We start from the raw sequence: 14,447 nt of genomic DNA on the forward strand, positions 1-14,447 counted from the left end.
TGGACTGTGGTACTAGAGGATGAGATGGCAAAGATGCTGCAATTTATCATTAGTCTGAAGGAAAGCTGACCAATTTGGACACTTCCTGTCACTGTTGAACAAGCTATGGTGATTTCAGCATATTGGTGTTGCCTAAATTATATATTTATATATTATATATGTAATATTTATAAATTATCTATAACTTCATAAGTCATGATTAAAAAAAAATTGGTCAAAGGAGTTGATGACAATTTCAATGACAACAAGGGCTGGGCGATTTGGCCTAAAATCAAAATCTCGATTAATTGAACATTTAAACTCTATTACGATTAATGAACGAATATTTCATTTATTTTTTGAAATTTTTTGCCCTCACAGTTCACTGATAGTTTTTATACAGTAAATATGCTTACATATTACAGGTGAGTGATTTTTAAATGAAGGGGTTACTTGATTTTTAAATTAAATAAAGGAAACACAGACTATCTATGATTATTTATTGAACATCCACGTTCAAGAACTGAAATTAAAATACACATTGCCTGAGCCCAACAGTCACTTTATATATATATATATATATATATATATATATATATATATATATATATATATATATATATATATATATATATATATATATATATATATATATATATATATATGTATAAAGTGGAAACAAATAACTTGCACTTTTGAAAACAAAATCAATTATTTTCAGTCTTTTCAAAAGTAAATAAAATAAGCAGCATCTCTTCTACCCTTTTAACTTTTGCATATCCTGTTAATAATATAATAAACGGTGCATTTCTTGAATCTTGTTAACCAATATTTCAATGTAAATAATACTTTTATTGTAATAGAAAAAATGCCATCCCAAGTCAACTCTGACACAGCTTCCAATCATCGTCAATGTAATGCAAACATGCGATGTTTAGTAAAATTTTTCGAGAGGTGTGTGGGTATGCGACCATGCGAATGCTGCACTTTGACATTTGACATGAGATTCAATTACAATTGCTACTAAATAAACTTGCTCCGAGTCTAATCCTGATGATACACAGGGCAACTTTTTGAGTAATATTGCAAGGCAGCTTTGGGAAATGATGCCGTCAATGGGCATCCAGGTGTGACACAGGGCAACTAATTAGGAAAATGGGTTACAGATACAATATCGTTGCCCATTCCTAACTGATATGTAGCTAAGCACTGCTTAGAAAAATTGCCCAGAAACATTGTTGTCCAACCATAACTTTTGCAAAAGCAGGTTACAATAGCATGCTTGCTGTCGAAAATTTATTTGCAGCTTAATTTTTGTTTTTGTTAGGTTTAGGGAAAGGCATACTGTAGGTGTTACATCAATTTCAAAAGCGAACGAGTGCCACGCACCAGACATTTCACTTCCAATCTGTCATTACATGTACAGCTATCACACATATATCTGATTTTTTTTAAGAGTTGTTTTAGCAACACTTGCTGGACATAAGCAATTTGCTATAATTTTTCAGATTATTTTTGCCTGACATCCAATAGTTTTTTTAAGATTATAGTCTGAGGAATAGCCACAGTTTCAAAGTTATCACGATTATTATGCATTCATTAATTTTTAAATATTACTACTTTAGAAAATCCCAAGAAAACTACTTACATTTTAAAGTGTTATTTATTGCTGCGCCAAATAATACAGCACAAAAAATTAAAAACGAACAATAGTTTATTTCTCTTCTGACTTAAAAATAAATGAAAACGCTTTGGCATTTAAACACAAGTAATAATTTTACACTGAAAAATAAATGACAGAACAATGAACAAACAAACAAATAAATATAAGAATAAATAAAAAAATAGTATTTGTCCATGTGAATCTAAGTTACATATTAGCCAAGTATTTCCCTTTTAAAAAGAACAAATGTAGTCAAAAGCTGCTGAACCTCTGTCTGAAAGGCACTTTTGGTCAACTATATTACAAAATTATACACTGTTTTCATTTTGTATTCTTTTTCTCCTTGGAGTAGAAATATGTATACTCCATAAAAAGTATAAAGCTGACTGGTCAGTTCTGGTCACATGACTCTCAGTGCGCTCGCAGCACTTTCAACTAGAAAGCATGAGCGCATCCCTGCCAAAATGCACGCGCAAGCCACAAGCCTCCATTGGAAACAACGAATTTGCACGCGGAAAAGACCGGATATGTGAAACGGCCCATTGTTAATAACCTCAGCCATAGTTAAAATCAGCCTTTAATCCAGTGTGCCTGTGTATTGTGTACAAGCTCGAAATTTTAAACTAGCTCACATTTGGCAGCAGCAGTTTTGTTCTGTGCAGAAACTCGATGTTGAGAAGGTTTTACGGTTAATTAATCATGATGGATTAAAACGCGTTTAATAGTGAAATCCGTTGGAAAACTCAGTCACATGTATAACTTAATAAGTACTAAAATGTCTATGCTTTTATCAATGAATCTCACTGTTTTCATCAATTTAATGGAACTGAGTGGGATCTAAAACAGTAAAACCCTAACTTTCACTACACAGATTAAAACAGTGGGGCACAAGTTTTTTAAAAGAGAAAGAATAGTAGCAACATAGCTCTATAGCTCTAAAGAATATTTAGAGCAACATGATAGTGAGTAAATAACTGAATTCACTTATTTGGGTGAACTTTCCTTTTAAAGGCTTGAGGTCTTCTGAGAAGGTGTATCGTGAGAAGCATCTATTGGAATATCACTTCCTGACTTGCCTGTCATTAGCTGGTAAACCTGGAAGAAATTATGCTGGTGAGGAGGAGGCCCACTATCAGCAGCATCAGATCTAATGCAATAAGGGTACTCGAGCGTTTTCATCCCCGAGTGGGTCTGATAAACAAGCAGCAAGTTAAAGGAAGATCCCATCAGCATATGCCATCTATTATAGTATATCCACGGTTATTGCCCCTGTCACTTTGCATTCACCGCAAAGCGTGGAAAGATACAGCCTGCAGAGAAGCAGATTGAGAAACAACCGAGTCGAAAAACAAACAATGGAATGATTTTGAGTGCTTAAAATAGAACTTCCTCTACATCAGTCCCAACGCATGTGTTAAGTTAATTCATAAACGCCATTCTTGTCACTAGCAGAGATTATTTTTAGCACTGTTCTTCTAGTGGCCTGGGATGACAATTTTCGGAGAGATTTGCTCCTCTTAAAGCTAAGCGGCCAGCAAATGCTGCCTGTCAGATGGTGATGGCAGGAAACATCTAAATTGTGTCATTATGGAGAGCTTTATGACAGACGCCGATAGAAGAGCTGCGGTGATGTGCTGCGCTCAGCTCAGCCAGGTGTAATTACAGCCTCTTCTGCCTGCCTGGATGAAAAACATTGTGTTTTTGCTCCCTCAGAGACATTTCAAGACTATTCCTCATGGCGTCGTGAACAATGTGTTGGTGCTGAAAAAGCCTTACTCACAGCTGAGGGTTTTAAAGAAACATTTTGGTAGGGAACATTTTTAAAACCTTTCAGATTAGAAAAAAAATGACTTGAATGCAGACAGAATGTGTAAACTCGCTTCATTCAATACTGGCGAAATAACAGGAGGATAATACTCGGATTAGCAAGTCTGTAGGAAAGATGGGTTTAGCGTGGTTTCCTTCTTTCATGAGATGTTGAAATATGCAATGAAGTCTTTCTGCAGGGCAAATGAATTAGTCCACTGTTCGCAGAATTAGTCTGCGGTGAACGTGTAATGTGTCAGCTAAAGGCGATTAGTTTGTAAAATGTAATTTGACTTGTCAGGAATTTTAAAATATAGTTGGAGGATATTTAACTCATAAGCAGACTTACAGGCAACGTGTTTAGCCTCACGTCCTCCAGTCACCACCTACTGTATACTAACACTTACATCAAGTCTACACGATAAGCAACTCATTTTGTATGGCATGGGCAGCATATTTCTGAAAAGTAGACCAAAATATTTGTTGAGAAAAATGTTTTACATTTTAGTTATAGCATATTTTGTTAGTATTATATGGTGTCCTGGCTAAATTCCCTTCATTAGCATTTACCCGTTATGGCCTCCCAAATAACCCCATCCACCGAACTGGCAGTATCACAGTCTCTCTACTCCACCTATAACTGGTGTGTGATGAGCGCACTGGCGCCGTTGTTCTGTGGTTTCCGTCGCATCCTCCAAGTGGATGCTGCACACTGGTGGTGGTGTGGAGAGACCCCCTTCATGATTGTGAAGCGCTTTGGGTGTATGGCCATTAGGGTTAGGCGATGTCGATCAATTTAGCATCATACGATAACTAACGTGAAACATCTCGATGGACGATTGCATCGTCGTCATAGGTGGCGGCGAATTAATTGTTTAAATAAGTTACTCACAAATTACCCCGTCAATCCCTTTTTCCGCAAAACTCTGGCATGAATAGGCAGTGATCCGTGTCGTTATAATGGCATCAACAAACTTGGTTGGTAAACAGGTGCACAGCCAACAGCAACCAGCCAACAGCATCTGAGGTTTTCACTAAAATTACTAAGTAAAAGCATGAAAGCGAAAGATTGAAGCAGTGTACTGTCGCTATGACACATTACCTGATAGATTCAAAAGGTTGAAGAGTCATTAGATAAAGACCAGATTAATTAAATATCATGTTTAACAACTAAAGTGAGACTCGCTCCAGCGATACAAACTTGTTTACTGTCCGACGTGCACTGCTCTCTAGGGTTTTTTCCTTAAAGCACCCGCTGACTGCCTGGAGCTTAGACGTGCGCATACGCTGCAACATGACAGAATGTGTGTGTGGGATCACGTGATGTGCATTTTCAGCAATATAGTGTGGAATGAGTCAAAAATGCTAGGTGAAACACGAGTGTGGCGTGGATCGTTTTAGTTCTGAAATGCCATATTAAAACTACCACGTATTAGTTTAAACGGGGCAGTATGTATTTTTCGCATGCGGGTTGCTGATGCGACGGGGGCAGAGGCAGGACTCATCTTTCTCCAAATAGGAGTATGCAAACTTACATTTTCCCATTTTGCTGTCTGTTTCGCACTATAGGTTCATTACATGTGGAGAGCGTCACATCACCTTCCTGCGTTTGTTGCAAATTACATGACATCACCCGGACGGAGGAGTTTGGCAGGACACAACCCGGCCCAAATTATTTGCGTGGATCGAGCTCACCGTTGTAATATTAGGAGCAAAATAAAAATATGTACGCTTTTTTGGAGTTAAAACACTTTGGACAACGCTTAATCACATTTTTGCAAGGTTTTGAATTTTGTTTAAGACTTTTGAATGCCTTTTAAGGGCCTTCATTTTCTCATAATTGATTTACCAACTTTTAATACATTTTAAGACCCTGTGAACATCCTGAACATCAACATCGCAAAATAAAGAAAAAAATCTGCACTTTTTTGTACAAATCAGAATTCTAAAATATTTAATATGCAGCACTGACTTTTTGTTTAATTCACAACAACTGCTTATGTTTTGATATCTTCCAAAAAAAGCTGCTCCCTGTAGTCTTCTCAATATTGCTTGTCTGTCACTCCCCAGGGAGATGTTTGGAATGTCTTGACCCAATGAGAATAATCTCATTCAAGTTCTTGCTGGGAAAAGGTTAATGGGATTCTCTGTTTACTCTGTAGGATAGGCATTTGTTGAGCTCTCACTGAAAGATTCCTTTTTAAAGACATTTCTGGCTGCGTTCTTTTGCATGCAGTGGAATTTAAGACAAACATGGACAAATAGGTTAAGGCAGGAAGATGTATGCAAAAAAGCGGGGGGTTTGAAGAATAGGATGAATTATCTTCAGCAGAACGAGTATGGTATGTGTTTAATATGGATTGAAGAGCAGTGGCCTGAAACGGGAAACATAACTGATGATTGACCAAGCACGTTTTCCTATTCATTCCCTTCAACGTACAAAAAAACAAGTCTCATTGATTCCAGCTTCTGTCATTGGAAATAGTGGGAACTTTCAGTGGAAAGACATACAATCCCTACGATGCGCTCAAACAAAACGCCCTTAGAAAGCCAATTCAGAACTTGAATGGGAGATCAGTGACATCAGATAGCACCGCACAGATCAAGGTCTCCCCAAAAACCTCCCAGAATGTTTGCTCTCTCCAGAGGACTTGTTTGATTTTTCTAAAGAGGTGAGAGGTTAGAGACGCGCTGATGTGGATCAAGCTGTGGATATGAGACAGGCTTAAAGGATCTACACACGCTTATTGAGAGATGACTGGAAACATCTGAGAACTCTCACAAGTGAGCAGTGTAGTGCAAACAGACACACAAACAAGTGTCCAGGACAAGAGTCTAGACAACTCATGATGAGAGATGTTTGATAACTTGAACGTAAACAGCATCTGTGATGAGAGACTTTTTAAATTCAATTTCTTATTGGTAAAGTGTGTTTTTAAAATTCTGGTTTTGTTTTATATTAATACTAGTAGATACAGGAATCAGAGAGTGAAATTCAAAACTTTTTAAAAATCTTTCCATACATTTTAAGACCTTATAACTGGGGATGCACAGATACCTTTTTTTTGGAACCGATCCGATACCAAAATTCTGAGTATCGGCCGATACAGATTCGATCTCGATACTGTGCCTTTTTTTAAAGCCTAATGCAGTTTCTATAGTTCTGTATATTATTAACTTAAATAATATTTCTTCTTTAGTAAAAATAACAGACCCATAAGCCTACTGTATATGATAGAGGACACTAAACTAGACTACACTAAACTAGACTACATTATTTTAGCATTCGTTATATTCGTTAACATCTGTTGTGGTTAAGCTTGTTTCCTTTTTTAATATTAAGATTTTTCTTTGAAATCTGCAAATAGGCTACCACTAGTGACCCCAATCATTGGTAAAATAACCAGCCTTTTAGCAAATCCTGATAAACTAAACTGTCTGAGGCCAGTTTTACTTAATAAACATTCCTTTTTCTGTTAATGACAATCAATACTGCATCCATCAGTCTACTCTAGTTTTACAGAGCAGCACAAATCGCGTCTGCACAGCTGGTGCAGCATGAATAAAGCACTTGATGCATCACTGAGACAGCCCTCTTGTATCTGCGGACACTTTTAAAACTTAGCAGGACAAAAGGAAGAAATCAGTGCGTTGAGGATGTGTCAAATGTATTATTGAGCCTTTTCTAATTTAAAGTTTTGGGTAGGCCTACTTTGTGTGTGAAAAGCAGGTAATAACCCTCTCTACTCTAGTGCTGCGAATCAGCGAATGCGATCTGCTGATCTACCAGACACAGCACAACATGATTTAGAAACTGCAAGGAACTGCTTGTCGCAGGTCAAAATGAACCCATTTAATGCAAAACTAAATGCATTTCTCCACTGAATATTTACAGTATATTAACAGGAACATATACTGTAGTATTGGAGAACATTCTTTGTGTTGTCATTAACACGACACGCAGTTTGAATTGTGAATGAAAGGAGAATGGTTGACAGGCGTGGCGGCGGGAAGTGCTGGACTGAACATGAATTTAAACACTTAAAAAAAATAATTAGTAGCGAACTGATATCAGATCCAAGTATTAGGATTGGTGCATCCCTACTTATAACCACTTTTCTACCAATAAATCTACCAATAAACACTAACAAGATTTTAAATAACAGCATATTTTCTTAAATGTTAATATTCGAAATGAATCCAAAACTAAAGCATTATTCATATACTGAATAAAAATCTATTAAATCTAGCTAATTCAGCAGGTTGGTGCCTATCGAACTGCTGAAATAATGACTTTGCCCTGGTTTCTGCGGTAAACAAAGCAGCATAATGTCAAATCTAGTAATATTTTATTGACTACACATAAACTACATAGTATTCTGTTATTTACAGAATTCATTAGGGCAAACTTTAGCATACAACCATACATTGCTTAATCAAAACGATATAAAATTGAATACCTTGCAAAAATAGCATTTAAGACTTTTTAATACTTTAAGGGCCTTAAATTTCTCTACATGGATTTATCAACTTTTAATACTTTTTAAAACCCTGCGGACACCCTTTATCACCAACTGATGTAATAAAGAAGAAGAAATTCCATTTTAAGTACATCTGCATATACTGTAATGCCTTCTCAAACAAGAAATAGATTTTATAGGACTTGTTGATTGGGAATTGATTAGCCCATTGGGTTGTTGTTGTTTGTTATTGCTGGCTTCGCATGTGAATGTCAGGTTGACCGGCCACTGCACTGGTAAACATGAAAGAAATGTCTGTGCAAGGGGGCCATTAGAAAGCAGATTGTTTTGAAAAAGAAGCTTAATCATTTGCATTTATTTGATTCAGAAGTGCAATTTTCAAAAATTTTCAATTTTCAATTTTTTTTGTAGGATGATTCTGCCACAAAACTGTACTGAAAACAAAATTGTTGCTGTTATTTTTAACATTTGGGTGGCAAGCTCAGCCAATGGGATCAGTTTGGGGTGGGGATAACTCATTGTCCAATCAATGGAGAAACTAACTTTGGAAATATTATCTTGCAATAATTATTTTATGTTGGGTTATATTCACATACCTTCTTGTAACACATATCTTTCTTGTAACAGGTCCAATGGCCTCCACCGAGCATAGCAAAGAGATCGAGGAGGTGGGAAGCATGAGGACTCCTTTGCGGCAGAATCCCGCTCGAGCTGGCCGGAGCCAAAGACCCGCTGGCTGGAGGAGGAGACGCCCTCGACCCCGCCTCTCCCATAAGGGGCCCATGCCATTCTAGAGCAAGGTCAGTTTGACATTCCAGCACAATAGCCTGAAAGCAAAAATAAGAGGCAAACAAAATATGAGTAACTAAACTGAGGGAGGGGAAAGAAAAATCTCATTTTCAACTATAAATGAAGCCGTTCTGAATGGGCCTTGAGGGAAGAGGCACCTGTCTCAATTTTTTAGAGTGGATAGTGAGGAAGGCTGAAGAATAACATGAGAAACGGAGACTGTGATTGACAGAAACTTGCTCGCTCATTCACTTGGTCTATGAATTATAGATTACTGCAGGCACAGGAAAACTGCATGTCTTTATGAGATTACCGGACTTTAGACTGCCAGCGTCTGTGGTCCCAATCTTCTCCAGCAGATCTATAAAACCCACACAGAGTGGAATATAATACATTGCAAATGTTGCATTATATGTGAGTCAACATGTTTCCGTTCTCCTTATAATACCAATTAACTTTCCTATGCAAAGATAATACTCAAGCATATCGTCTGAAGCGCTTCAGTTTGTTTTTCACACATAAAGCATATTTAGCTTATCGTCTGCACAAACAACTCCTCAGGCAAAACCATCTTTAGGTCTAAAAAAAGTGTTTTCTCTTCCTACAAACACTCTCAATGAAACTTCCAGACCAAAGCCTGTATTTGAACAGGGCCTCTATTAAGGAAACTTTCAAGTTACAACATCAATAAATAAAAGAGAAACATATCTGACAGATCTTATCAGCACGTTTATGCTTTATTACTTACAGTCTTCGTGCTAAAATGCTGACCTACAGTATTTCCAGAAAATAAGTGGTTCATATGAAAAAAAAAAGGAAAAAATTCAGCGGACAGCAGAGAAAACTCATTCACAGCTTTCTCACACATGGTCCCAGAGAATAAGATGACTCGACAGGGTACAATGTCCCCACAGGAGCCCACAACACTAGCCTGCCGAGTCTTGCCATAAATTACCCTCATATAAGCCCAGATTCTATGAAGAAGAACAAGTCAGCTCTTTATGGCATAGTTAATCGTTTTTTTAAAAGCTGAGAGACAAAGATAACAAAAGAGTAAGAAATCCCCAAAATGCGGCATGGCGGCTCAGTGGTTAGCAATGTTGTCTCATATATAGGGCGAAACCTGCAAAAACAATAAATACACAAAATAAATTTATATAAATATATATAAATATATATTGTATCTCTACAAATTCCTCCATAAATAAATATATAAATAATTAATAGTGCGGGCAGGTAAATAATTTACACAAATGTTGGGAAAATCAAAAAATGCAAAAGTGAAAGTTTTTTTACTCTGTTAATTATCAGTAGGTGGTCTTAATGCCATCATTGATTGATCTTTAAAAAACTTGCATTCAATTTTTTTGACTGGCTTCAGATGTGATTGACTGATGTGACCCTCTTAGCATTTTCTTAATCCCCTAACGTTTGTGTAAATTATTCAATTATTTACCTGCCTGCACTAATAATCATTTATATATTTATTAATGCAGGATATTGTGGATTTTAATGTATATTTATTACTTTTTTTGCATATTTATTCATTTACAGATTTATTTATTCATTTTTTTATTCATGTCATGTCATCGTGTCGTGTCATTTACATCCGGGGCCAGGTCGTGGGGGCAGCAGTCTTAGGAGAGAACTCCAGACTTCCCTCTCCCCAGACACTGCTCTGGGGGAACCCCAGGCGCTCCCAGGCCAGCCAAGAGACATAGTCTCTCCAAAGTGCCCTGGGTCTTTCCAGAAGCCTCCTCCCGATGGGACATGCCTGGAATACCTCCCTAGCTAGCCATCCAGGAGGCATCTGAAACAGATGCCCGAGCCACCTGAGCTGATTCCCTCATTGTGGAGGAGCAGCGCCTCTACTTCGAGCTCCTCCCTTATCTATAAGGGTGTACCCTGCCACACTGTGAAAGAAAACTCATTTCGGCCGGTGGTATCAGTGATCTTGTCCTTTTGGTCATGATCCAAAACTTATGACCATAAGTGAGAGTAGGAACGTAGATTGACCGGTAAATCGAGAGCTTTGCCTTTCGGCTCAGCTCCTTTACCACAACTGACTGATACATCGACCCAATCCACCTGCCATCACACGTTCCATCCTTCCCTCTCTCATGAACAAAATCCCAAGATAATTGAACTTTTCCACCTGGGGTAAAGACTGTCCTCCAACCTGGAGATGGCAAACTACCTTTTTCCAGTGGAGCAGCATTTATTAATTTGCATATTTGCTTACTGTTTTTGCAGGCTTTGTCCACTATTGTCTTACAGCAAGAAGGTCACTGGTTCAAATCCTGGCTTGGCCAGTTGGTGTTTCTGTGTGGAGTTTGCATGTTCTCCCTGTGTTTGCATGGGTTTCCCCCACAACCCAAAGACATGCGTTATAGGTCAACTTAATAAACTAAATTGGCCACAGTGAAGGAATGGGTGTCAAATGTGAGAGTGCATAGGTGTTCTGGTTCCAGCTCTGGTTTGCAGCTGGAAAAATATCCACAGCGTAAAACATATGCCGGAATAGTTGGTGGTTCATTCTTCTGTGGAGACCCCTAATAGATAAGGGACTAAGCCAAAGGAAAATGAATGAAAATCCCCAATATTTCTCCAGCGAAATCTTTTTTTCAGATATTAGTAAACAATTCCTATTCTTTTGTTTCATCAAACCAAGGTCAACACTCATCTTAATGTCTATAGTTGTGGACACAAAGAGCAAGGCCTATGCATGTCCTCCCATCCCGCCCAATAAAACGCACAGATTCTTTGAGTGAATTGGGCAGTCAAGGCTTGTTTTGATCCCCAGTATACTGGCAGCACAATAAGGGGAGCTGCAGGAAGTTGTGTAGCTCCATTAAATGGAACGGCTCAGTGCCTCACAATGTGGAGTCCACAAACAGCACTTCAACCCTAAACAAGACGAAGATTTCTCTTTCATTCGGCTCCTTCTTCAGCTCCCTTCATGCCGTTCGAGGGTTCAAAGTTCACGTCTTTTAGCACATTCACCAACATTCCTTTGGGCCTATTCTGCTGAACCAGTCCATTTGAGGCGACTAATGTGCCAATCAATCCGGCAGTACCAGACCCCAAAACTCTTCTCCTAATCCACTCACGGTTCATTATTTTCCTCAATGTGATACATTTACATTTATATTCATTTCCCTGACAGACATTTTATCACTAAAGAGAACATGTTGCGATAATTACTGTATGACATGGTACAGTAAATCAGTCCATGGCCCAGAAGGGACTCCCACTAAAGTGTTTGACCTGCATCTGGCTTGTGTACAACATCTCACATTTTGTGCAGTGTGAGAAATGTAGCCTCACACTTCATCATCTATGGCTAAAAACGGGGCACAGACTGACTGGGGCAATTAGCTCTCCTCAAGGGCTGATAACAGACAGAAAACCACCGAACAAGGCCACAGTGGAGGCACTTGAAAGGCTTTTTCTCTTTTTTTTCCATGGATGCCTGCGGATGAGAAAGATGTTCAAAGCTTGACTGCATGCATAACAGCATACAAGAATAAAAAAATGAGCTTGAGTAAAACTGCTAGAATGTGGGTTGAGAAATTAAAATGGTTTTCTAGGAAACATTTGAGAAACAAATAAAAAGATCTTGACTTTAAACATTGGGGAAACAGACTGTTGCATTATTTAATGCTTACTTTCCCACTACAAAATCCTAAACCCTGGGTTAACATCCTTTGTTATACATTTGCATTCAGAGTCATTAATCGGATGAACGCAATGCAGCAAAGCTCTAATTTTGCAAATCTTCTTAGAAGTGTTTAGCTTTCCATCACTATTTGAACATTTTCCCATTAAACAATGAAACAACTGTAAACAATGCACAGTGTTTCTGTGAATGTCTAACTAGCATGTGAATATCAGACATGCTTAGCTGTTGTTTGATAATCATCTAGATAGAGTATTCTAATACATCATTTTGCACTGCAAAAAATGTGATAAAACCCAGAGATTATTTCACTTTTAAACTTTTTTTTACGTCTTTTACCTACGTGAGGTTACAAGCAGAATATAGACAATATGTTTATAACCAGTGTTAAGGGTAACTCATTAAGTAATGTATTCTGTAATGGCGCCCTACAGCCACGTAAATTCTACCTTCCTTTAAAATGTCCAACTTTTAGAAGTTCAACTTTTTGTGCAATGGTTAGCATCTTCCTTTGCCTTTTGGATGCTACCGCAGGTGCTTTTGAGGATGCACAACGTTTCGTCGAAATTATGGCATTTGTTTGGGAGAAAACTTGCAAACATACAGTACAGCACTTCAGAGTCACACTGCTAGTGATCGAAGACTTGAGTCAATTGTGTCAGTGATTTTACTTAAGACAAATAGTAAAAAGTAGCAAATAATTTGCTTTAAACTTTTAATAATTTTTATATACGGCATGTAGAGCTCTGAAGTCAGTAAGTTCTCAGATATTATCCTAATATATATTTTTTTAATGTTTTTAAAGTTAGATGAAGGTGTAGGTTATACAGGGTTATACAAGTCAAATTTAAGACTTTTTAACACCCTTTTTAGACCATTATGAATGAATTTTACAGTTAAACAGGGCTAAACACTAATTATTATTTCTAATGGTCCGGTTGGCCAAATGGAATTTATTTTTTGCTTGCCACAAAAAATAAAATAAAATAAAAAAAATGTAATTATTACCCAGCAACATACTTTAATGTGTCAAAACAAGAAGACTCTAATTGTATACACTTTTTCAACATAATATTTCTCTTTTTTTTAAATAAATAAATCACAAGTTTAACATTGTTAAAAGTATATTTATTGTGGAGACAGTTACATAAATAAAAATACATATTTGTTGGCTTTTGGTCAAAATTGATTAAGTATAACTTCTATTCAACCTATTGCATTTCTGCTATAAAACCTTAAGTTTCATATCTATTTATAATTATTATGTCTACTTCAGCTTATTTCTGTCAATAATTTTTATATGAATGGAAAACAATGTAAAGAGAAATATTACTCCATTAGTATCATGATGAATTGTGAAAATGTTTTTAGTTTTCTTTCCCTGATTTTATTAAGATGGAATGTTGGGGATTAGATGGATGTTGGCCCAATTGGGTAGCTTTACTTGGACAGAGAAAAAAATAAGACCTGTTTAAAATCATTGAAGACCTACAGCACAATATTTCAGTGAATTAAAGACTTTTTAGGACCTTCAATTCAGTTTTTGAAAATAGGACATTTGAAGACCCCGCGGAGCCTGTTGAACGGTGTGTTATGAACTGCAGAACTATTAAAAAAACAAGTTCAAAAAGAGATCAAGTCTCAGCCAGGTAATAAAAAGTACTATAAAAGAAACATTAAAAGTAATGCAATGCATAACTTACTATCATAACTTTTTAAGTAACTAAGTGACTCAAATAGTTAGGGAGTAATGCAATATTGTAATGCACTACTTTCAAAAGTAACTTTCCCCAACACTGGTGATAACCTAGGGTAGAGCTCAATATTGTACAACAAAACGCCTTGTTGAAGAAAACAAGAGAAAAATCCTAATTCTTTTTAAGTAATGACCAATCATTACCACATTTAACATGTAAAAATTAAAGCTAATAAATTCAGACAGAGATTTTCCAGTTAAATTGTACACTTGATTTATAAAGCTGTAAAGTTGAAATGGTTAATACATTTCTTTTACAATCACGTTAACACGCTGATTATGCCTTGTGTCTAT

General features: G+C 37.0%; 2 protein-coding genes across 14 annotated transcripts in view; one reads left to right on the forward strand and one right to left on the reverse strand.

Annotated features, from left to right (window-relative positions):
- Nucleotides 1–14,447, reverse strand: part of xpnpep2 (X-prolyl aminopeptidase (aminopeptidase P) 2, membrane-bound) — a 182,487-nt gene that overhangs the window by 142,903 nt on the left and 25,137 nt on the right. For 12 of the 13 annotated variants that reach the window (XM_073921268.1, XM_073921274.1, XM_073921271.1 and 9 more), the window contains one exon: nt 8,526–8,756. The exons of the other annotated variant lie outside the window; for it this stretch is intronic. The gene's annotated coding sequence lies outside the window, so the exon portion shown is untranslated. The remainder of the gene's footprint in view (nt 1–8,525; nt 8,757–14,447) is intronic. 13 annotated transcript variants of the gene reach the window in all.
- Nucleotides 1–14,447, forward strand: part of apln (apelin) — a 34,428-nt gene that overhangs the window by 12,832 nt on the left and 7,149 nt on the right. Inside the window, 1 exon segment of the mRNA NM_001166124.3 lies at nt 8,557–8,729. Coding sequence (NP_001159596.1) covers nt 8,557–8,723 — 167 coding nt within the window. The 3' untranslated portion in view covers nt 8,724–8,729.

The sequence above is a fragment of the Danio rerio genome, chromosome 14, assembly GCF_049306965.1.
Source record: "Danio rerio strain Tuebingen ecotype United States chromosome 14, GRCz12tu, whole genome shotgun sequence".
NCBI lineage: Eukaryota > Metazoa > Chordata > Actinopteri > Cypriniformes > Danionidae > Danio > Danio rerio.